This window comes from Mixophyes fleayi, chromosome 3 (genome assembly GCF_038048845.1).
Source record: "Mixophyes fleayi isolate aMixFle1 chromosome 3, aMixFle1.hap1, whole genome shotgun sequence".
Classification (NCBI taxonomy): Eukaryota; Metazoa; Chordata; class Amphibia; order Anura; family Limnodynastidae; genus Mixophyes; species Mixophyes fleayi.
The window spans coordinates 293015880-293042509 of record NC_134404.1 but is presented as its reverse complement, the minus strand read 5'-3'; the positions used below and the strand labels follow the sequence as shown (position 1 = coordinate 293042509).

At 39.8% G+C, this 26630-nt stretch overlaps 1 protein-coding gene across 1 annotated transcript in view; it reads right to left on the bottom strand.

Annotated features, from left to right (window-relative positions):
• The window catches only part of SLC24A3 (solute carrier family 24 member 3), a 311310-nt gene extending 288624 nt beyond the window's left edge, over positions 1-22686 (bottom strand). The window contains exon 1 of the mRNA XM_075203825.1: positions 22064-22686. Within this exon, the coding sequence (XP_075059926.1) occupies positions 22064-22280 (217 nt within the window). The 5' untranslated portion in view covers positions 22281-22686. The remainder of the gene's footprint in view (positions 1-22063) is intronic.
• Between the last annotated feature and the right edge of the window lie 3944 nt (positions 22687-26630).

The window sequence follows — 26630 nt, the reverse complement described above, 5'->3', positions numbered from 1 at the left end:
ATTATACTAAAAACTATAGTTCTGTCCAGTCATATATTTCATGTGTGTGGAAATCAGATTAACAAAATCACCAATCGACACCCTTTGTCCTGCAGAATTCTTAGCTAGGGGCAGCTTTGGACAAAATAATAATAATTATAATAATAATAATAGAATCAATTCTGGAGTACAACCTGACACAGCATTTTCCACCATTATCATAACAAGAATTTCCCATGGAAGATTGCTGTCACAATTCCAAATCCAGACACTTGTAGAATCTGTGCTAAGTTGCCATGAAGCTTTTCTGACAGTTCATGGTGGCCTGACACACAAATGCTTTATATCGGCATTTCCTTTTAGGTAATTACAGATAGAGCACAACAGAATGGGACAAACAGCATGATCTGAAGCTCCCCATAAGTAGGAGGATATGTCAGATCACGTTGTATTAACTTCACAAACTCCATAGTTTAAGTATAGAATTGTAGTACTGTCAGAGATGAAAAACAGGAGCTCAATCACACCATTTGGTACTATCCAGGTATTAGGACATGCTTGTATATGCTGTGTTATTATCCCTTTATGAGGCACTGTAAATCAGATTGCAATGTGTTAGGCTGGGTACACACTACAGTGTTTTCCGCCTTTCAGCCAAGTTTCAGGCCTATCAAATTATAAACGACCATTCGGTCCAATATGGTTGGTAAAATCGTTAAGGATATCACATCGGGAGAAATGTTACATAGTGTGTACCCAGCCTTAGATAGGTATCACTTCCAGACACTACACAGGTATTGAGATTCCTGACCATCTTCATTGTATAAACATACTGATAATGGGAAAGGGACATTGTAAGGACACATCCGTTTACCACAGTTTTAGTGCTTTATTTGTGATGCATTTTTGTTCAGAGATAAAACCTTCGTCATATTTGGCTATCAAGTAATTCTTGCTATACAACAAGAACTAAATCTTCCATCTTATTGGAAATCCATAGGAGGCAGTAAGACAGACTGTGCTATAAATATATCTTTCATTCATAGGCGTTATAAGGGGGAAAGAGGTGGAAGTAAAAAAAAAAATAGCACTTTTCCATTAGTTATTTTAACACAAATAATTCAAATTAAAAAACCCAAGACCCAAATTAGATTATGTTTGTAAACACATGCTTCATAGAGACCTTGCGGGAGATGTGATCCTGGTCTTACAAGACCCAGGGCTTATACCTGCTGCTGTTAAACCCCAGTGATCAAGTCACAGGAATTTCTAGCTGATACTGGTGCTAGAATGTGTTACGTGTGACGCACAGTGATCTCATAGAGATGCCCATCTGTTCTGGAAATGATAAGGTTTGCAGACAGGTGTCTGATTCCCTTCTGAATGAGCGCCAAATAAATTTCTTAGCCACTGAGCTTGTGAATGCATTATGGCACTGGCATCCTTAGTAGTGGACAGACATTGGCTTAAAGCATACACTGGTGGCACTCCAATGGGTAAAACCTTCAAGTAGAAGCATAATTGTGTACAAAATGTGCACAGTTGCCTAAACTCAAGGCTAGACAAGCACTGGACATTCACACAGGATGTTCTGCTTTGTCTTTAAGATCTTGCAGATGTTTTATATCCTGTATATATTTATACATAGCAGACAAATACTATACATAAATTATTTGTACTGTATATCCTGCAATATAAAACTAGACTATATTATATACTATAGTAAAAAAACACATCACACACACCTGCTAAAAGAAGCCAGTGTCTATTGTCATGGACCAAGTTTCTTTTCACATTTTAAGCAGCCCATTCAGTATTTCTGGTTTGCAGGGGTCCCTGACACCTTTTAAGTCCCTTCCACATGTGCTTTTCTATGCAGGAAGGTTAATGTACCTAACGCTTTAGGACTAATTACAGGGAGTGAAGGAAAAATATCTCAGATGTCATAATCACTCTACTCCAAAATACATTTCCACTCAGAGGATATTTAACAGAGGTATGATGTGTTTTCTGGTTGCCAGGGACAGGGAGGCCTAGCAACAGAGTAATAATTACAAAACAGATAAATGAAATTGTCCTAATAACTTGTGATATTTCAGAACTGGAATGAAAGAGAAGTTAGTTACACAATTTTTGTATGTACTGAAAACATTTCAAAAGCAATCAAATATAATGTAAGTGCACAACTCTAAAGGAACTGTAGAGTATATTTAAAAAATAAAAAAAAGGTATATTGTTGCCTTAACATCTTCAAATAGCACGTCACTGTAGTAATATATATACCTCAAGACATATAGTGTGTTAAAAGCCTTTATTGAAACCACGACATAACTTTAAAAACAGGATTAGCTGCAAAGTCTATAATGTAGCACGTTTGGAATCACAAGAACCTTTCTCCAATGAAAGACAACCAAAGGCACTGAATATATAGTCTGCAGCCAATTATAACAACATTTGAATAAAGCGCAGGAGATGCCAGCATTCTGAAAGTGTGCGCAAGGGAAAAACAGAGCATCGCCATAGCGGAACACCTCTCCAAAGGGGATTGGCCAGATAACAGTAACATCCACAAGGAAGAAGGACTAACCCTACCAAGTCAAATATATACAAAGTTAAACATACATAAATTATAGAATATGCCAACATGTTCATAGATACAAACACTGCAAAAGAAAGATAACTCTGTATTATTATGTTATAGCCACAATTAAGATCATGAGGCTTTATCAACTTTAGTTTTCGAATACAACAAGCTTCTCCAGATTATAATGAAACTCTATGCAAATTGATTTAATACAGATTGCTGCTATACATTTAATAATTGCATTGACTTAATATATATTGTACCATACCACCCAACAGTTCCGTTTTCTGAAAACGGGACGTCCCGAATTTAGGGCACTATCTGCTGTCCCACCTGGGGACGTGCTTGTCTCATGGTTGGGAATATTGGAGGTTTTAGAGTGCTTGGCAGCCCTCTGGGGTGTGACCACGCTCGGGGGCGCACAGAGGATTTTTCGGGGGGGGGGGGGGGGGGGGGTTTCCTCCGCCCCCGAAAAAATAATAATTCCTAGAGACCTGCCACTCCGTTTCGGCTGCACTGTAGTATACAGCAGCCGCGGCGCTGTCAAAGAAGCGTCCGCGGCGGTGCTGTATACAATACAGCACCGCCGTGGACGCTTCTTAGACAGCGCCGCAGCTGCTGTATACTACAGTGCCGATATGTAGGGCACTTTTTAGCGGAGGGGGGGTTTTCTGGAGACCCAGAAACCCCCCCTGCGTGCGCCACTGACGCTCCCATTGTGTTGTGGCCACGCCTCTTACCCTGATGCCAGGGACTTGCATGTTGGGAGGTATGTTGTACGTTTGACTATAAGGAATCAGCAGTCCACAGTTAAATAATATATTCCCTTCTGTGGCTCTGTATTGGTGAGCTGGTCCTATACTCCCTCTGGTTACTGATCCCAGGTTTGTGGTGCAGGACGCTGCTGTAGCTCCTTCACCGGCCACAAGCAATATGAAACGACTGTACTCGTGCCTCAGAGGAAGCACCATTGCAGGAAAACTAGTTAGACCTCCCGCTGACCAGCTAAACTATTTTTATCCTCAATACTTGTGCTATCAATACTAATAAATACTGCTTCACCATAAGAAGACTCAAAGCAGCTTGTTTGGATCAGTGGGAGTATAGTTGTTTGTTTGATTCATTTCACATTAAAAGATGTATCCTAAAATAAAATGAAATATTGTCGATATGATAAGATACGTGATGTGAATGATTAAAATATTTTCTATAACCATTCTCTTTAAAGTGTTGCATAATATGTTGGCACTGTATAGTCATGGCCAAAAGTTTTGAAAATTACACAAATATTATTTTTCACAAAGTCTGCTGCCTCAGTTTTTATGATGGCAATTTGCATATACTCCAGAATTTCATGAAGAGTTATCAGATTAATTGCAATTAATTTCAAAGTCCCTCTTTGCCATGACAATGAACTTTATCCCAAAAACAACATTTCCACTGCATTTCAGCCCTACCACAAAAGGACCAGCTGACATCAGGTCAATGATTCTCTCGTTAACACAGGTGAAAGTGTTGACAAGGACAAGGCTGGAGACCACTCTGTCATGCTGATTGAGTTAGAATAACTGAAAACTTTAAAAGAAGGATGGTGCTTGAAATCATTGTTCTTCCTCTGTTAACCATGGTTACCTGCAAGGAAACACGTGCAGTCATCATTGCTGTATACAAGAAGGGCGTCACAGGCAAGGATATTGCTGCTAGTAAGATTGCACCTAAATCAACCATTTATCGGATCATCAAGAACTTCAAGGAGAGAGGTTCAGTAATTGTGAAGAAGGCTTCGGGGTGCTCAAGAACATCCAGCAAGTGCCAGGACCGTCTCCTAAAATTGATTCAGCTGTGGGATCGGGGCACCACCAGTGGACGTGCCGCCACTTCTCAGGAGTGGCAGCATGCAGGTGTGAGTGCATCTGCACGCAGAGTGAGGCGAAGAGTTTTGGAGGATCGCCTGGTGTCAAGAAAACCAGCAAAGAAGCCACTTCTCTCAAGGAAAAACATCAGGGACAGACTGATATTCTGCAAAAGGTACAAGGATTGAACTGCTGAGGACTGGGGTAAAGTCATTTTCTCTCAGATTGTTTGGTGCATCTGGAAAAATGCTTGTCCGGAGAAGGAAAGGTGAGCACTACCATCATTTCTGTGTCATGCCAACAGTAAAGCCTCCTGTGTGGGGTTACTTCTCAGCCAAGGGAGTGGGCTCACTCACAATTTTGCCTAAGAACACAGCCATGAATAAAGAATGGTACCAAAAAATCTACCAAGAGCAACTTCTCCAGAACAGTTAAGTTACGAACAATGCCTTTTTCAGCATGATGGAGCACCTTGTCATTAGGCGAAGTGATAAATAAATGGCTCGGGGATTTTGGGTCTATGGCCAGGAAACTCCCCAGACCTGTGAAAACCAATATTTGTGTCATTCTCAGAACTTTTGGCCATGACTATATAAAGTAAGGATAATAATAAAAATAATGATACACCTCTCCAGCTGGGGACCAGGGTGCCGCTTTCAGTTGCTGAAATTCTGGACTGTTCGCTGCTATGAGTTCATTTTATATAACTTCAAATGTCTTGTTAAGTGTAGTGAACCACTCAGGGCAATGTAGTTTATTTCTCTTTATTGCTGTGTACTCTGCTTTTCCATTATCCCATATAGAAAAGAAACAGATCAAGTCTGTATAAAATGATTAACAGAAATAGAGTTCTTTTAACAACTGCAAATTGAAAATCCAATTGCTGCACTATTCGTGGCTTCAATGTATGAAATTGAATGTCAATAAGGGGCACTTACGAAAGTGCAAAATGCATGTCTGCAGCACAAGTGCAGTTTAGTTGTAGCCTATTTTTGCCCACATGCACTTATAAGATTTATGGGCTAAGATGATGGCATCTGCATGGGAGCAAAATTTAGCAACTGTCCATAATGTAAAGGAAGAGATCCAGCTACTTGACCTGAATGGACAGATTCATTCATTTGGCCACTTCTGTGTGTGTGTGTGTGTGGCCAGATTGAGCAACAGGATCATGCCATGTGTGGCCAGCTTTAGTCCTTGTCACCCTCACGGTTCCTGATGCTCTGCTAACAAACTGGGATTCAAAAAAAAAGGAAAGAAAAATATTTTCACCTTTTGTTAGGAGAATGCCAATGATAACACATGAGAGACGCAATCATAGTTGACATGATGTAGCAAACATTTCTGACTACGTCCGGAGTACAAGTGGATATGGAGCCATTGAAACCAATCAGTTCTATCTTCATACCCCTTTACATGCTTCTAATAGCATTAAAAATGCTAATAAAAGCATGATTTTAAACGTCAATGGGTAAGGGGCCTTATACATTCAAACTATTGTCATAACAGTTAGTGGGCATCTTTTGTACTTACTTACTGTTCTTAAAACACCCTTTATTCAAATATACATGTTGCCTATTCACAGTGGAGACTTTGTGGGCTGTATCAATATTCTGCCAACTACTTCAATAGTAAGTATTGACAGTACATAGGCATGATGCACAAATTGGTGTTTTATAATTCCTAAAATATCATGTAGTTTTTTGTTTTTTTAGTTTTACATTTTACAATTTTCCATCCATTCTTTTTAATTTATTTTAATTCATCTGAATTTCTATTACTTTAATAAAAATACCGTTTAGCTCTGCTTTATACTTGATGCCAGAGGGTCTCTTTTGGAGAGGTCTAAATTCTGAAAGCCCACAGTGGATTCTATTGTGGAGTCAAACATATCAAATAAAGTCATTTTGATGGTGATGCCCTGGGCTTTTTTTAAGTTGCGTTTCCCAGTCTGACAAAATACTTTCTTATCTGTGCCAGTTACGTGTTTTGTCCCTGGGTGACAAATTCTCGAATAATTTGCTATCATTCTTGAGGTGACTTTAAGGCCAATGTAAATTAATAAAGTATCTTGCAAGAGAGTCATGCAAAAATAAAGAATCATCTTGACAAGCTTATAGTTGGGTCATACATTTATTCAGTAGAATCAGTAGCTTTTCATTTTAGGACTAACACACATGGGTGTTGGAAAATCACCTGCTAAAAGTACTGTACAGTGTCCTCACCTTTAACAGAGCATTCAAAGGGTGTTCTCAAAGCCTCTCTGCCATATATTGTTCTATGTACTTAATGAGCCTTTATTTGTGAAGTTGTGGGAGATGACAGATATCTGTATCAGTCGAAGGATAGTGGAACATGGGCACTTAAAGCACCAATATATTTAATCCTCTTGGAACCTGACATTTACACAATGTATTTTCCTGTAAATAGCAGGTAGTGTAAACACTGATATCCTGTCACATATGAGCTGATATACTTTATGGGAGTGATTTACAGGTGGACACAAGTTCATTTGAGCGTTGTTTTATGCACCAAATAAAAGAAACCGTTTGCACTGCATGTGCACAAGCACGTATCCCTTCCAGAGGTGGACCAAGGACAACTACATGCAAATGCAATATAGTATCGGTGTGGAAAAGTAATTACTGAGATGCAGTATCTTGGGTTAAATGTATATCTTTGAAATACTGTACATTCCATACAAAGCTCAAATTCTGTGCTTATACAAAGCGGGCGCAGTTTTTTGACTTGATGATAATAATGATCACATATTTACTCGGGACACATTCTATAGAATTGAGGTTGCACGTGTCCTATGATCCCAGTGACTCGAAATTCAGCCATAGAAACATAGGAGTGCAGGCGCATATTTACAAGTACACAAACCCTTACCCCCTACACCCGATTCCCCCATCACTGTTTGAAGTGTTTGTTGAAATGTCTTGCCTTTAATTTATGCACCCTCCTATGTATATGTTTCTGTCACTCAATAAAGTTTCAGGGCCTGTGATCTCTCCCCCTCCCCCTCACAACCATTGCTTATCTGAATCTGTTTTGATGTCTATGCGATGCATGGTCAGTGCAGTATTTATAATGTAGGATGCCATATCTTGTGCCTTATATCGTGCATTGTACTAAATAGTATGTTCGATACATGTTGTATTGTGCTTACAGCTGCGCTGCATGTAGTACACTTTAATATAATATATTGTATGTTTTATGAACATTTATACAACATAAAGACACTTTTTTCAACAAAATACAGGTATATTTTGCATCTGCAGTCTTGTTGCTGGTTATAATGGAAACCAGGGAGAAAAGATATACATGACGGCACTTGTATTCCTAACATCTGAAAAGTTAACGCCAGCTCTGTGACTGCTTTTCAGCCCTCTGGAAAGAACAGAATCACCGGTGAAGCGGGAAATCTTCCTGACTCCTCCCTGGAAGGCTGCAGGCTCCTCACCTCCTCCCTGTCCTCACTTGTAAAATGGACAAACGCATTGGTTTAATGACAGTGTAACTGTGTGGCTGAGGGGGTAAAAGTATACTTTTATATGTTTCATATATATATATATATATATATATATATATATCATACTTACCTACTTTCTCCTTGCTTTGTCCGGGAGAGGGGCGTGCCTGGAGGGCGGGAGGGGGCAGAAATACCGAATTATCATGGGGTGGGGCCAAAATGACGCGATTCACTACGAATCGTGTCATTTTCGGGTGCCAGATGCGGGAGATTTGCCTACTCTCCCGGGAGTCCGTGAGACCGAGTCTTCCGGACATTCCGGGAGAGTTCGCAAGTATGATATATATATATTATATAATAATTTAAGCAAATTTCCATTATGAAATGTGGTCTGTGTCTTACTTAGAAGAAGCCAGAGGTGCACTGCAGTGTTAAGGTGGAGAAGTATGTCGCCGCGGCAAGGGGGGTTTTCGCCGGCCCTGTCCCTGCAGTGCTCATTTCTTAAATAGCGACAAAAACAAATTTATTTATTGCTGCGATACGGGTCGATAAAGAATGCTAGTTAATGCAGATTTTGTGTGGCCCTTCATAAATAGGCTCATTAGTGTTTAGCTAAGTTTCTTTTCTCAACACATTAGGCTCATCCATTGGTGAGAATTAACATTCATGTCTAGATAAATGTGTTCTGACTTTAGAAAATGGAAAACAGATCATAAACACAACATGCACCACGTTTCCCCATTCATGACATTTGGGTGAGGACGACTGACCACAGAGCAAAAATGATAATGAATACGGGAAAAAAAGTTTACCGTTGTAACGTAACTATTAAAATAAATGATAAACAAAAAACTGCAGAATTGCATAATATATTGGTATGTAACAGAGTGGAGTAAATACTACAGAAAATAAATGTCGGTGTTACAAATCTCTTTTATTTCCTTTCAGTTTAATAATTATCACCAATTAAAAACTCAAATACTCAATGTAATAAGTTGCTAAAATTTCAATACTGCTGTAATTTGTTTAATTCATTTTGCTATGTTTTTCTTTACTCAATATGTCTACAAACTGTTAGTAAACATATGTACTCCCTTTCTGAAAAGCTGGTCTGACAAAAAAACTACATCTCAAAAAGGTTACTGGAAAATCGTGTGTGCTAGTTATACAGCCTACACCTTAAAATTAAATAAATACTGCAAAAATTCATATTTTTTTAATAGAATCTTTAGTGATACAACAAGCAAGAAATTGTATTTTGATTTTACATATATGTCACAAAACATAACTAGAAGCATTTGTAGAATACAACAGAGCTCATGGGGGTGATCCATATGTTTGTTGTTCTATACTCTAGAAATAGTTATGCAATCAGGTGAATCCAAGACGTACTCTCCACCAGTCCAGTAGATCTAACAGCCCTCATGACCTAAACGAGTAAAAATGTAAAGAATATAACGAACCAATGAAGAGGGAACAATTGAAAATCATAATTTTTCTACCTGTAGACTTATATTTTTTATATCAATAGTACAGCATCATACAGCTCATATTCAAATTACACATTCAAATAATAAATGGGCTTTTTATAGAAATGGTAGAAATGTATGTAAGGATACATGGGGGCATATTCAATTGGCCACATTACTGCCAAAAGTAATGCGGCCTGTGCACTATTACTGTTACTACGGTAATGGCATGTATAATTACCGTTAGTACGGTAATCTTCAATGCTGGTTTTTGCTCACGGCATAGAAATCTGGGTGAAGTTTACTGTATTAAGGGTAATAGTTTTAACGCTGTGTTACTCATGGGGGCATTGAATTCACATGGAATTGGTGATTGGTCACGGAGCTGGCCTGGTCACATCTAGAAGGAGAGACCTACCCTGTGATAAATCACTCCATTAACTAAGCTATTGATCCTCACTATTATGAACACTATATACATAAAGGCCATTCTCTTCTCATAATGTATTGTTTAATCTGCGGTCACATTATGACTATCATGCTTAAAATATACATACATGCATACATACATACATACATACAGGGAGAACATACAAACTCCACACAGATAAGGCCATGGTCAGGAATTGAACTCATGACCCCAGTGCTGAGAGGCAGAAGTGCTAACCACTAAGCCACCGTGCATTTTTTTTCTGTTAAAGATATGTTTATCCGTGTAGTTATGTATTATTGGTAAATACCTGAAAGTTGTCTTTGTTTTTTCTTCCTATAAATGAACACTTGTACATTTATAAGTTACTACTAATGGTAATGGATACACTCTGCTACACTGCCTGTAAGTCACGAGGCTGGCAGCAGCTTAGCTGTATTGCTGTATTATGACTGGACAACAATATAAACACCCAGCTGTATTTTTATTGATTCACTCCCTTAACATCACTGAAAAAGACAGAGAAATAAAAACTCTTATCCAGCTTCTATGTACTCTTCAGGCGGTTATTATGCCCACACATGGACAGACTCTGTTCATGTCTGACAAATTACTGAATGTGCTGACAGTACAGGTTGGTCAGTTGATGACGGCACATACATTACAATACGGAAATTTTTTATCAGGTAATATAATCAATTTGGATCCCTACACTAAGCTATCGAGTCAAACAATTTGTCAATTTTTGGTCTATTAAATGCTTGTATATATATCGGGCCTGATTGATTAAGACATGTACGTTTGTTTTAAAACGCCTGTAAGTCCGGTATCCATACTCCTGGAGTCATCAAGGAGCAGATATGAAGATACATGTGGTGATGACTACGGGTGAGGTTATCTCTGCTCTGCTAGTCCAGACACTGCAGAATATGTATAATACCTATGTAGAATATAAACTCACAACAGAACGCACAGAATAAAAAAACAAAACGATTCAACGATTTTATTTTTCCATGAAAAATAATTATTAGGCAGTTCTTAATGTGTAGTGTACATAACATACATTTTCACAGTTGCTCCTGTTGCAACCACATGTCCTCAACCTGTTCACAACCTGCATACTCAGCCGTCATCACTAGTATTCGGGACTTAGACTAGCGCTGGAACTGGAGCAAGAGATACGGCAGAAAAACAGCTAATTCTGTGTGAGCCTGAATCGGACTTGGGTGTTGCTTCACAGGAACGCCCTTACTGTACATTGCCTACGTCCATCTGCCCCTTCCACACCCCGTTCCCTCCCTGAAATTGTAGGGTGTAGTAAGTGTCCTCTGCACTCCAAGGTGACTTGGACAAGGCTGCGTTCCTTGGTGTATAGTCCAGTTCTGGGCATGCGCAGAATGAATGTGCAGACAATACGCAAACAAGGCAGATGTGTTCCTTAAAGACTCAGGCCCATCTACTCTAGAGAAAGATCTATTTAAACCTGGACAAACACAGTTCTATCCTGCCGCTCAGCCTTACCATGTATAGCCAAATATAAAAGTCCCAGCCATTGGTCCTTGAGCTTAATGTCTGGTACGACAAGGCACCATTAGCTTGGTGGGATGATGACCATACACATGTCAGTTGCACTTACTATCTGTCTGCATTTGCCAAAATCCCATCTGACATCTGATATTGATTTGGTTTGGTGGCGTTTTTAGGTCCCATCACTCATAATTGGTCATCAAAATCACAGTGTGTATGGGCACGTTTCTAATACCATAATATAATTTTAGGACAGGAGTAAAGTGAATCTTAGGTAAGATAACAGGTACATTAGGGAGTGACAGCTGTATTATTTTCCCTGAAACCCAATTTTATGTTCACCAGCAAAGCCAGACGTATAATTTGCATCCAAGTATATTTCTGCTTTTCATGTAGCAGAGATACAGCTGCTACATAAGGAATTCTTTATCAAGTATAAATGACTAAAACCAAATTCCTGTGAATAAGCAGAGAATAGAGATGAACGACATTTACAAATCTGTTCAGCAGAATATTTGTCTCCGTTTGATTTTTGCTGCAAAATTTTGCACATTCATTTATCTAGAGGAATTTAGCCTTTAGATTTCCACACAGAATTCCCCCTATCATTTACATGGAATTCCCCCTATCATTTACACGGAATTCCCACTATCATTTTATGTTCCACACGGAATTCCCAGATTACAAACACTACAGACAGCAGCAGGCAGAGGCTCCAGGGTTGCAATTTTGGTGCGGTAGGCCTCCTTGTTCCATTGCTCCATGGTCCAGTTCTGGAGCTCACGAGCCAATTGTAGGTACTTTCAGCAGTGGACAGGGGTCAGCAGGGGCACTCTGACTGGTCTGCGGCTATGCAGCCCCATACACAGCAAGGTGCGATGCACTGTGTGTTCTGACACCTTTCTATCATAGCCAACATTAACTTTTTCAGCAATTTGCGCTATAGTAGCTCTTCTGTGGGATTGGACCAGATGGGTTAGCCTTCGCTCCCCATGTGCATCAATTACCTGGGGCAACGGTGGTCCTTCCTTGGACCCCTTTTAGAAGGTATTTACTATTGCATATCGGGAACACCCCACAAAACCTGCCGTTTTGGAAAATGCTCTGACCTAAACGTCTAACCATCACAATCTGCCTCTTCAAAGTTGCTCAAATCCTTATGGTTGCCCATTTTTTCCTGCTTCCAACACATCAAATTCAAGAAGAGACTGTTAACTTGCTGCCTAATATATCCTACCCCTTGACAGGTGCAAATGTAACGAGATAATGAATGTTATTCACTTCATTTCCAGTGGTTTTATGGTTGTTGTTGTTGTTCGTTCTACATATATGTGTGTATACATACATACATATATTGATATATATATATATATATATATATATATATACACATACATATATTGATATATATATATATATATATATATATATATATATATATATATACACACACACATTGATATATATATATATATATACACACACACATATATGTATATACATACACATATAAGCATATATATATATATATATATATAGCTATCTATATTTATCTATATCTATCTATCTGAGGGAAAGCTGAAGGGACAGAGGGGAGAGGTAATTGGACACACATGAAGGGTAACCTTACATCACTTTATATGTTTCATATTATACTATGTAGTATTAAGAAGCATATAAAATTAATTAGCAAAATCCGTAAAGCTTCTGGGGGCCTCGGCGGCCCTCATCCATTCACTTGAAATCTCCATACCAACACTTCTGACTTCCCACTTCGACCAGATTTCCACACGGAATTCCCGCTATCTTCTTTGTTCCACACAGAATTCACCCTATCATTTTTTTTCCACACAGAATTCTTCCAATAATTTTTGTTCGACTAAGAATTCCCACTATAATTTTTGTTGTTCCAGGAATTGTCACTATCACTTTGTTTCACCTGGGATTCCCCCTATCATGTTTGTTCCCCTCAGAATTCCACCATCATTTTTGTTCTGCCTGGAAGTCTCCCTTATTATATACTAGCCACACCACAGAATGAACTAACATCATTCCAGCTCTATTTATAGACAATAAATTCCACAGAATGCAGAATTTACAAATACAGTGCGGAATGCCATTCCATGAAATGATGAAGTAAAAGCAGAACTCAACACTGTATCACCTGAACTTCTCACCAAAGCAAAATGACCTGTTCCACTGTAATGGAATGGATATCATGGATTTTCATAGCCTCTTCTAGAGTCTAAATTATGTTCCCCATCACTGCTTTGAGAGATCAAATAGATTTATTAAGTGAGGCTTGTGAATGACAGAATTACAAATAATAAGCTACCCTGGGACATCTACCAGTATGGGCCTCAATTAGAATTAGGAGCAAACCAAAAAAGGGCAAAACCATGATGCACTACAGGGGTGGAAAATGTAAAAGGTGCACCCAGATTTAGAGTTGGGAGGCTTGTGTCCTAGCTCAACTCTAAAAATAATGCTGTGCAGCATTTCTGTGCTACAAGCAAAGCCAGCCAGTACTTCTTGCCTACAAAAAGCATAAAGCATTTGGACTCCTTGCATTGCAACATGGTTTGGCCAGGAGCAAATTTGCTTTTTTTTTTTTGCTTTGCATATCAAGTAATCTAATCAGTGATTAATATTATTATTGTTATTATTATTATGTGATACCATCTTAAAAGAGGGACTCGTGTTGAATTCATTGCTTTTACAACATTTTTTTACTGCAAGTATTATTAGCCAATATGAAAAATGCAAGTCACAGCTGACATTATCATTTAATAGACAAAGCCATTACATGAGATGTCCATTCAAACTTTTCTTATTTATATACAATAATTGATGAGAATAATATGATTTGCAGTTGCAAACATTATGCATTTTTACTGCTTCATTACTGATCAAATTTAAACACATCAGCTTCTCTGAAGAGACCAAAGTAAAAACAAAATGACAGTAATTGTGTCTGTCTGCTAGGTTATATTGCAGGAATAGGGAAGGGGATGGTTGGGAGAGCTCAGTCATACATGATGCTTGTGCTGAACTCTCCAGCACACAAGCAGATGGGGAAATATACTCTATAGTTATTTTTACATCAAAAAGCAGCTGAAATGTCAATAAAAATGGCAAATCATCTTACTCTAACCTGGAATAAGAATGACAACACAATGTGTGAAATTTCTGCTTACTGGAATTAAATATGCATGCTCCATTTTGGGCCACTGTTGGTTGAGTTTCAAAAAATGTGGACCTCAAATGAACATATGGGGCTTCATTTAGAGTCGGACGCAAAGTTCGTTTTAGGCGCATCAACCACAAAACCACAATCACGCATGTGCAGCAAGCACCATATCGCCTGCATCTTGGACGCAATTAACACTTGCAACAGCTTGCGGCTTACTACGAGGGAAAGGGGGCAATGCGGAATTGTAAAGGCATGAACTTGGATAATATATACAAAGGGGGTGTGACCACGTAGGTAAATCCTGGACATAGACGCAACCTACGTCAAAAAAGGGCTAAAACAGTGTGGCAGGAATTAGGTGGCACAAGTAGTTAGCTACCTCCACAAACTGCTCGCAGCTCTGTAGGGTATTACAAGTGGGATGCAACTGGAGTTGCATGCTACTAGTAATACCCTACCAAGCTGCAGCACACCCCCACTCCTACACGTCTTAGACGCACATTGCGTCCGACTCTAAATGAGGTCCATAAAGCTTATGTTAACAAGCCCTATTGTGAAATGTAAACAAAAATTAGTATTCTTGTGTTGTAGTTTCTGCCGTGGCGCAACCTGGGGTACCTATGGTGGAGAGAAGAGGGGTGTGGGAGAGGGAGAAAATGCGCGGGGGGGGGGGGGGGGTAGAGATAGCACTGGAAGCGGTTCAGAAAATATACTCAGGTGCTGGTGATTCCAGCAGTGATTATAGCTTGTTTGCAGTTTTAAATGTTATAGCCCTTTCGCTTAGTGTCTATAGCTCTTATGAGGTGTATATTGTGCGTGGTTATTTTAACCGCTGAACGTGAGTTGTTTGCATTCAGTGATTTTAATAATCTTCCCATATTGGTCTACAAGACAAAACACATTACAGAAAATATATTTTTAATATATTTCTAATACTACCACTCCTAGCACCAATGAAACATTTTAATGTGGGCACTCCCTAGTAGACATGTCCACCTTGATATGCCAGCTTTCAATCCTTACGCAACTTTTTTGAAGCAGAAGTGGACGGTTCCATGAGTGCTCTGCCCCTCTTTCCTTTCATGGAGAAGGCAGCTCAAGAAAAAGGAAGCTCCCAGACCACTCAATATCTTGGGGTAAATTTATCAAGCTGCAGGTTTACAAAAGTGGAGATATTGCCTATAGCAACTAATCAGATTCTAGTTATCATTTATTTAGTACATTCTACAAAATGATAGCTAGAATCTGATTGGTTGCCATAGGCAACATCTCCACTGTTACACTTGTGACTGTAAACAGTGACAAATCCTATTTTATTTAACCATTGTTGCCTTTTATGATGCCCATACATGAGCAGATCCAAATGGATATATGCCAACTCTGGCTATGCTTGTGGCATCAAATCAAACATATCCAAAGGTTTAATGCTTGGGCATTGATATCCAGATCTTTTGGGGACAAATTATTATGCTAACACACATGGCCAGATCATGGTCATTATTCGACTGCATTTTCTGCCAGTCCTGATCAACATCTAATTTACCCTCATTAGATGTTGGTTGAGATCCACAGTTTGATTTGGGCCCTTACAAGCTGAGATTTGTGGTCAATGTGGTCCAAACCAACAACATAATGGGCAGCTTAAGTATTCATGTGATATAAATACACAACATAAAAATCTACACAAGTGTGACATTAGTCATTTGTATCAGGCATGCTTTATTCTGGTACTTTTTTTCAACTGATTAACCCCTCTGCATTTCTGACATCATAAAAAGCCAGGCGTAAACGTCTTTTTTGAAGAAAGATGAATCCTGGGATCCTTCTTATGTTTTTTTTTTCAATTTGTTAATGTAATTCTGTAGGGGTGATCTTTAAGATGGTCCACTTTTTTACAGAAATGACAATTAGAAAAGGGTTGTCCAACTGGAGGTCTACAGACCAAATAGGACCTTCCATGGCCTTTTGGTAGCTCCCATCTTCCCTGACAACCTCAATAACAGTTTGTACCTGTATTTGGCCTGCAAGCATGCAGTCATTACACAAATGTGGTACTGCTGATGTAGGAACTTGCATAAGAACATTCAAACTTGGGTTCAACAGGTAATAATTTGTAAACTGACTCTAAACTCCTTACATGACCGGACAACCTTAAAGTAAATTAATAAAATAACAATTGACAGAGGAGAACACGGGTAGGCCTAAATTGTGATTTTACAATAGATTATTACATACATTTTTAAATGATGATAATTAACAATAATAAGGGATAGTGTATACTGTCCTATAAATTATAAGAATATTAGAAGACACATGGGAGTTCAGTGTCCAAATAATAGCACACGACCGCAGGCTGAGTAATACGAGGTGACTTCTAATATCAGTAATAACTCACAGTAGGGTGTGCATTAGTCCTTATAACACACAGGACTGTGTCTTATAAACAAAGTGTTGACATCAGAATTCAACGTTCATACACTTATTATTTATATGAGTTTATACTTACATTAGCATCATATGTGTTATAATGAAATAAATAGTATTTTACCTAAATTGTCTTTGAATCTCTTTTTCTAGAAAATACTTGTAAATGGCAGAATTAAATAAGGCATACAGATTAGGGGCATAGCCCACTATAGGACTATTGTCCATGAAAACCAAACCCCTATTTCTTAATGCAGCTACAAGGATACTAGTTAAAATGTCTCAGTGCAAGTGCAAAAGCATATACATATGTGATGTCTTCCAGATCAATGTCATGGGCAGCTCTCCTTCCCCCATCTGCGTAACATGGAATCATCATCTTAGAGCAGCCCTGACAGCTACCATTCTGTGCCTGAAATTCAGACCTTTAAAGGGAATTGAAAAAGCAAGAACTCTGTATGTGTATCACAAAGTACCATTAAAACTGTCCACAACTTATACATAAAGTTAGAGTACGTCATATACACTTGAATCTCAGCATGTCCATAGGTGGGAGTAATGTAACTAATATAGTATAGACAGCTTTTATTACTCATACATGACCACTAGGAATATATGAATAACCCAACTACTACAAATAAACTGGGAATACTAGTTTGTTTCCTATTAATCCTATTTGACCTCTAAATCTAAGTTCACGTTACTAATAGTTAAAATACACCTGATTAAACTACCAGCCACAACAGCAGCTTTAGTGAGTATAGGTGTGCAGTATATAGAAACCATTCTCTGCTGTGAACATTCTGTTTTAAAAGTCAGATTGCTAAAATGCCAATCATTTCCTATTTACAAACTACAAAGCAAGCAGATAATTAATTGCCAATATCTTTGTTAATATTCAGAAGCATGGATGAGCAGTACTATTGCTTACTAAATATAATAAAAGTTTAAATACAAATACAAAGGACTAGAGTTATTGGCCCTTTTGTTAGTTTTAACCAGATGAATGTATGGAGGGCCGTATTAATATTAGGTGCTGCCCCAGGGTAAGTCATTTGTGGGGGACCTCTGCCACTAAAACTTACAATTGTTATTCCGTTACCTTATATATCAATGTGCAGCACTGCGTAGCATAGCAGTCTCTATAAACAAAGGATAATAATAATAATAATAATAATAATAATAATAATAATAATCAGTGCTGGCCAAACTAGCGCATGCCCAGCATCTGCGCCGCCATCCAGTCCACAAACTTGCAGGGAAACACTCCACTGACTACAATACATCTACTCACATGTGGCTCAGAGTAATATTATGCCCCTATCCATTTTAATACACATGATCATCATAAACATCTTAGGTATTTTTTAATACAATCCCTGGCCTTACTATGTCAGCTTGCTTCATATCGCACAGCTACTTCCTGACCGAGAACAGGCTGGGTTGGGTGGCTTGGGGCATCTGCCCCCCGGGCCGGTCCCATAGTGGGCTACCTTGGGCTGGGTCACCTGCTTTTTTTTCCCCTTTAAAATGTCCCTAATAGGCTGCCGAGTCGAGTCTTGCCCCCTGGAATAAAATTTGCCAGCCCTCCCCTGTCCCTAACTGAGTATTACTTTGGGTTGATAACAGGTGAACAGTCTACTCCAAGTCATATGTGAATCTGCCTGTTACAATGTCCTGTGTAATAATGACAATCCCAGCACTGTGCTTGGAGGGAGACATTTGCATATATTTATGTCGCCAGGCTTGGAGTAGACAGTTTCCCGTTAGACAAGAGAATCACATTCACGAACAAACAAAGTACAGTAACAGTGTTGAAAGCTGGGTAAGGAATTGTATCAACAAATGCTCCTAACACATGATATAAGTAAAAGAGATCCACTTTAATTATTTCACTGGTGATGGAGATATATCTCAGTCAACGGGCAACGATAGACTAAGACGTACATAGCTACCCTTTAATGCCAAAGTCTGTGGTCTATGGCATATGTCTTGGCTTACTACATGTCATCAGTCATACTGTAACAAATCTTTAAACCCCAGCAAATGGTGTAAGACAGATGATTAAGCATCGGTGCTTTAGGTCTCGTACACATTAGGCATTATTTTAAAGCTTATTAAATGCGCTTTAACACTGACAGTCCATAAAATAACGTAAGAAAATGGAATTGTGCACGCACTTTCTGAAAAGCAATCGCTTTGTGTCCAATTCAATGTTGCCTCCAGCATCCAGAAGCTAATGGTCAGTAAAGCAAAATGGAGTTCTACAAGAACACAACCATATATTTAAACCTTAACTTGGGAATTTCAATGTTTTGCCTATCATGAGAGATATTTTAAAAAATAAAAAATAAGAAGGTAAAATAAAACTCTTTCCCTAAAACCAGCATTGTGAACCCATCTCCTAAATGCAGCAGTTACACCTTAATTATGGTTACATACAGTGCAATTATTATATCAAAATCAAAATATACATTGATTGGTCATAGTTGTGGACCACCACAATTGTAATATTTAAGTATTTAACAATGTTGTAGCAGTGATGCAGTGTTTTTAGTAGTTTAGCTAAAAATAATATATATATATATATATATATATATATATATATATATATATATATATATATATATATATATATATATACACACACATATATATATACTAACCCCTTTATGACCAGAAAGTTTGAAAAGCAGCCAATATTTTGTAAATAGCCTTTCAACATTCCACAAGAGCTTATAACGATTCAAACTCTTGCTCTCATATGCCTCCCTCAAAGCAGCTTTTAACAAAACATTGTGTGTGTTTTTAGATCTTTGGGGAACACTAATGTTAAATTACTTATTGGTGGTCACTGATTAGTATATTTCATGCAGTGATTTAGATGCAGAAAAAACTGGTGATCATCTAAATTGTTATTGACGACTCAATTAAGTTATGGATTTCTTTCTTTAGAAAATTACGGATTTCAATAACATTGTATGTAGATAAAAAGAAAATGAAAAAATAAATGTCAAATTGTTTTAATAATGTAATGACTCTAGGTGACGTGGAAATTTAGCTTACATAATAAAAACAAAGCAGAAATATTGGGAAGCTTGCATTTAAATCAGGGCAAATTCTGGGTCAGCAGCCTCTTGTGATAATTGGGCCAAATGCAAATGTCTAAAAGTGACCATCAGAAAAGTTTAAGCAAAAATATACACTGTTGGACAACTTCATCTTCCAATCACTTTTGTCTGTTTAATCCTCCCTTGGAAATGTCAACAGAAAATTAACTGCAGATGGGGTTCCCCTTTAATACTAAAACCTTTGGTGTTCTCCTTTAATACAAAACCTTTATTACATTACCATTGTCAATGATATTTGTCAGTAATAGCAGACCTCTCTGCATCTACATCCCAATGTGGACCACTTTGCGCTTTTAAAAATTCTGCTTTACCGTATCAAGCTATGAGTGTCTGTGGCTAGACAAACAACTGTAATTCATCAGCTTTGTTTGATCTCTCTATCAGGCATCTGATTGATGCTGGCTGAATCCTGGCATTTGAATGAGTTTTCTGTTTTTCCCCATGTTTCTGCAATATTTTTTGCAAGCTCCATGAATGTTTTATATAGGTCAATGGCAGGGAGCCCGTGGTTTTTTCAGCTGTCCAACTTAAATTCCTCTGTTTAACAAAGCAACAATTGGGAGTTGTGGCTAACAGCTCAAGAGCCATGGGTAGCGTAGACCTCTTGTAGGCCATGTATTTCTGGCAAGCCCCTGTGAATATTGCTGCACATTTAGTCAGCTGGCCCATCTGCACCTGTCCTTCATTCCCATAAGCGTTAACCACAAGGTTACAAAAATGTTTTAACAGTAAGTATTCACACTTTTTACTTGCTGAGGAAACAACGCAATTCTTAGACCACCAGAAAGCCAGCTGCTTTTGGCTAATACAGTGTCTCTCCTCAGTGCTGCTCAGCTCACCTGTTCACAAGACTCTTTTCCACTGACTCAGTGTGTCAATCCTCTGCTTCCCTCAGCAATTCATGTCAACATGAATCTCATCCTTGGAAATAACAGTGTTTGTAGCACTGGGAATTGTGTACAGTGTCCCCAAAAGACACACACTCTAAAACACATATCTACATTACAGATACCATCACTTTCAGCATGCAGGAATAAATTAAGTAATTGGGATATTTTTTTACCTCATGCTACTGACCCAATATTTGAATAATATAAAGAAAAACTGGAAAATTAATGAATTTGTAGATTTGGTCTAAATGTACGTAGATTAGTGATTGCAGTGTATGCCACAATTTCATTTTCCATTCAAACCTACATGAGGAAACAATGGACATACGTCTGCAAAGTAAGCAAGTTGCACTGTTTAAATTTGTACAGTCATGATGAATGTTGCAGCTTAGTCAGGAAAAAATAGGGAAAAAATCCCAGATTTTTTATGTGTGTGTAAATAATGGCTGCAGTGATGACATGATTAAAGCTGTGGCAGATCTGTCATGGTGGATTTGCCAACCAGTGCCATTACCACATGCAGCAACAACTTAATGCCAATTAGCATTTTTCTTGTTTAGTTTTAGAAACTAACTTGCATTTTTGATGGTATAAGGCTACAAACCATACATACATGAATTGTGTGGAAAATACAACTGTACTATAGTATTAACAGCTAAATGCAATACAAGGTTAAACAAAACAAATCTCCACACACCGTGTAATTCACTAATACAGCACCTCTCATTGACAGCAGTTGCTATATGTTGGCAAGCGTGATGTTTTAAGGGCAGCTGACCTAGTCTGTGGGTACCATGCTGCCTCATCAAACACACAGTGCACGGCCAAACATAACACTGACAAAATGCCTTTTGCCCCTTCTGCATACATTAACCATGTCACTGCTTGACAGAAGTAAACAAAACAGGAATAACGAAAAATGCTATTTTTTTTCTCCCCCTCCCGAGAGGGACTCTCTGGAGCAAGTGTCTTCCCCTGGCAATGAAGGAGTTAATGCCCTATGCACCAGCATCCGTGACCCTTCAATGTCAGCCCAGCAGATGACAACCCCGGTGTCCAAGTTAACACTATGCAGAAATGTGGCTTCCAGGAATTGAGACAAACTCACCCGATTTTTCAACCCAGTGGAAAATAGATGAACCCAGAAGCATGAGACAAGCCATGAAGCACATCTGCCCCAGCAGCAGCTCTTTCCTTTTCCTGCGGGTCCTGCTCCTTCTCTGCCTGGTCTTCAGCATCCCTGGCAGGGCAGAGAGCTGGCGCGGCTCCCTCTGAGTCAGTCCAAGCATGTTCCCCGTGTTCATGGCCACATCCATGCAAACCATTCACTTACTGAATGCAATAAACCAGATCTCCCTTTACTTTAGATAACAGGGACTGCACAATGCAATGTGTGCAAACACTTCTTATAAAACTCCAGTTCCTTGTGCTGTCGTCCTCCCGTCTCTGCGCTGTGTTACATGCGTCTGGGCAGATCACAGCGAAGAGTTTAGTGTGTTGCTGACGCCAAGCAGCATGATGCAGGCAGGGGAAGAGCTGTGTGCTCGCTGATCATGGATAGCTGCTGAGACTGAGCACTGGATTAATTCACAGAGCAGCTGTCTGATCACAGATCCCCTGGGAGAGCGGGTTACAAAGACACACGCAGCACTCTTACAAACAAAGGGGACGATAACTACAAGAAGAGTGCTCACTGCTGAAACTTTACAATCAGCACGAGAGCTCCCAATTCCTCAGACTTCTGTACTCTCCGCCCTACTTCTCATGCCTACCCCCTCCCAGCTTTATTTTTTTTCTTTTGCAGTTGTTAGAGGCTCTTACAACAAGCACTATACAAGGGACATACTAAAAGGAAGGACAGCTCCAGTCTCCTTTAAGGAATGCCAATTGACTACTATGATAGCAAATTCAAATTTTTTGTTTATTTTAAAAAATCTTACACTTCTGGATTATATTTTCCACTTATTGCTAAGATACTTGGTCATGTTTTACATGTGGAACAATGGACGATTACTACTGAATGACAGCTGTTTTATACAGCATGTCAATGCAGAAATGTCAATAAAGCTGCTGTTCTGTCATGGAAAACACCCCTATTTCTCCTAGATCTCCTAATACCACACACTACATCCTTTGCATATATGCTCCTCTGTAAGTGTACCCCAATACATAACATAATGTGGGATGATGGCTGATTGCTATGGAATGACAGCTAGTTTTTATGCCAGGGCAGCACTGTGGCTAAGTGGTTAGCACTTCTGCCTCACAGCGCTGGGATCTTGAGTTCAATTCCCGACTATGGCCTTATCTGTGTTGAGTTTGTATGTTCTTCCCGTGCTTGTGTGGATTTCCTCCAGTAGCTCCGGTTTCCTCCCACACTCCAAAAACATACTGGTAGGTTAATTGGCTGCTATTAAAATTGACCTTAGTCTCTGTCTCTGTCTGTGTGTGTGTATATGTATGTTAGGGAATTTAGACTGTAAGCCCCAATGGGGCAGGGACTAATGTGAGTGAGTTCTCTTTACAGCGCTGCGGAGTCAGTGGCGCTATATAAATAAATGGTGATGATGATGCTAATGTAGCAATATCAGTAAAAAACAGGATTTCTCTCATAAATACAACCCTTTGCATATGAGCTCCCCCACACCTGTACCCCACTACACAAGTGAGATCATGTGGAATGACAAATGATTACTATGGAATGACAGCTACTTTATATGCGTTCTGAATGACACAGGAATATATTGGAGACTATAGTCAAAACCGTAAAAGGAATAAAATACAAGGAAGTGCTGGTACCTACACAAGTCTGGAATAAGGTTGATTGTTTAAGAAGAGTTCTAGTGGGCAACAAACCATAAATGGTCAATATCCAGTTGAAACGTCAGGGCCGGTGGTCATCCAGAGAATGGTTAGATCCAAATACAAGTTTAAGACAGGTAACAATAGTCCAAGTCAGGAAAAGGTCAGAACTGGCAGTATATCATCATCAGCTATTTATATAGCGCCACTAATTCCGCAGCGCTGCATATCAGTCCCTACCACATTGGTGCTTACAGTCTAAAGGCCTGATTCATTAAGGATCTTAACTTGAGAAACTTCTTATTTCAGTCTCCTGGACAAAACCATGTTACAATGCAAGGGGTGCGAATTAGTATTCTGTTTTACACATAAGTTAAAACCTGACAGTTTTTTCATGTAGCACACAAACATCAACTTTAAATTTCAGTGTACAAATAAGCTATCAAGTATAAAAATTACTCATGTGATCACGCCCAACATTCAGTGAGGAGCAGTGAGAAGTAAGCAAGAAGACAGAAGAGAGAAGAGAAGAGATGAAATGAAAGAAGCCAATACAAAGGTAAAGGAACAGAGGCAAGGAGAAAAAAACAAAGGCACCGAGTTGTAAAGGAGAGGGGTGGGGGGGGGGGGGGGGGGCAGGATGGCATAGTGATAAATGAGAGGGGGGAGCAGCATGGCACAGTGAGGAAGGAGAGGGGAGGGGGCAGGATGACACGGTGTGGTGAAGTGGGGGAGCAGTATAGCATAGCGATGAAGGAGAGGGGATGCAGCATGGCATAGTGATGAAGGAGTGGGGGTAGGATGGCACAGTGATGAAGGGGGGAGCAGCATGGCACAGTGATGAAGGAGAGGGGGGCAGGATGGCACAGTGTGATGAAGGGGGAAGCAGCATGGCACAGTGTGATGAAGGAGAGGGGATGCAGCATGGCATAGTGATGAAGGAGTGGGGGTAGGATGGCACAGTGCTGATGGGGGGGAGCAGCATGGCACAGTGAGGAAGGAGAGGGGAGGGGGTAGGATGGCACAGTGCTGATGGGGGGGAGCAGCATGGCACAGTGATGAAGGAGAGGGGGGCAGGATGGCACAGTGTAATGAAGGGGGAAGCAGCATGGCACAGTGTGATGAAGGAGAGGGGATGCAGTATGGCATAGTGATGAAGGAGTGGGGGTACGATGGCACAGTGCTGATGGGGGGAGCAGCATGGCACAGTGATGAAGGAGAGGGGGGCAGGATGGCACAGTGTGATGAAGGGGGAAGCAGCATGGCACAGTGTGATGAAGGGGATGGGGGCAGCATGGAACAGAATGATGAAGGGGTTGGTAGCATGGAACAGGGTGATGAAGGAAAGGGGAGAAACATGGCACAGTGTGATGAAGGGAGGCCAGGTGAAGGGGTGGAGGGTGCAGTGTGATAAAAAGGGGGCACAGGATGGTGATGATGTAGGGGCACAGTTATGTATGTGTGATGGCACAGGGGGTTTGTGGTAATGTGTGTGTGTGTGATGGCACAGGGGGCTTGTGGTAATGTGTGTGTGTGATGGCACAGGGGGCTTGTGGTAATGTGTGTGTGTGATGGCACAGGGGGCTTGTGGAAATGTAGTGTGAGGTAGATGGTTGCTAATTAATGGCTGCAATGAGTGTTCTGCCCAATGTAAGGGGCAGGCAAAGACTGTGAACTTTTTATGTACACACTGCATTCTTTATATACACTACACTATGGTGCTAGATGTCCTGAAAATCAGGAGTGCTAGGACATATGTCACACACTGGCGAGCAGGCACTGCATCCTTGTGCCAAAGGTGTACACAACAATACAGGTTATTTTTCTGTAGGAAGGTGGTCTAGCGCTTTTCACCGGCTAACCACGTCCCAATGAGGCATAGCTACGCCCCCAATTCTATGAACACACCCACTACTACTTTTTTTTTCAAAGCTATCAGGGGGGCCATCCTGAATTCCTCTTCACAGCCCTGAGTGTGAGAGTAAACTCACGCAAACACAGGGAGAACATACAAACTCCACTCAGATAAGGCCATGGTCAGAAATTGAACTCATGACACCAGTGCTATGAGGCAGAAGTGCTAACCACTAAGCCAACGTGCATATAAAACCAATTATAATTTGCCTGCAATGGCAGGAACAACAAGTTTCACCATTGCGAGTCCAAGACCACTGTTCCTGAAATATTGTTATTTTGTTTAAATTTAAAAAAAAGAGTTCACAAATGCCTTGTTACTGTTAACTTTCACAGTGTTAGGAGCAGAAGGTAATTGCTGTTTTTGTTTTGCTTCCGCAGTGTTGTTATCATCCTGGGTGTGATCACATGAACTCCACTCACCTGCAGCTTAATATGACACCTGCCCTGATTGGCTACCACTGGTTATAGTATTCACATGTTTTCTTCTTTATCACCTGTTCCTGAATTCTGAGTACTTGGCTTTGACCTTTGCTGTGATCTGACCAATGCTGATTGCTGCCTGGATTGATTTTATTGCTTGTGACCCTGACTGGCTGTATTGCTACCTGGACAAAGCCTTTTGCCTGGTGCGTGACTCTGCCTTGTGTCTTTGATACCTCTTCCCAGCCTCAAGATTGTGGTGCCTGCTATCCGCTCCATTGGACTCCCCTGTGTCAGCAGTGTTTCACCATCCAGTTTGATCTTTATTCTGCTTCTTCCTTTGCACTGTGTGTTGCTCTCCAGTGCCGTCTCCACACAGGCCACAACTGGTATTACACCCATCTTTAACTTTACACTTTAAGGGGCATATTCAATTGTTAGCGAGACGGGTGATAATCCCGCGCTCGAAAAAAACCAAAAAACCTGCGCTCGTTTTTTCCTGTTCGAGCGCTCGTTTTAAAAAAAACAAAACGCTC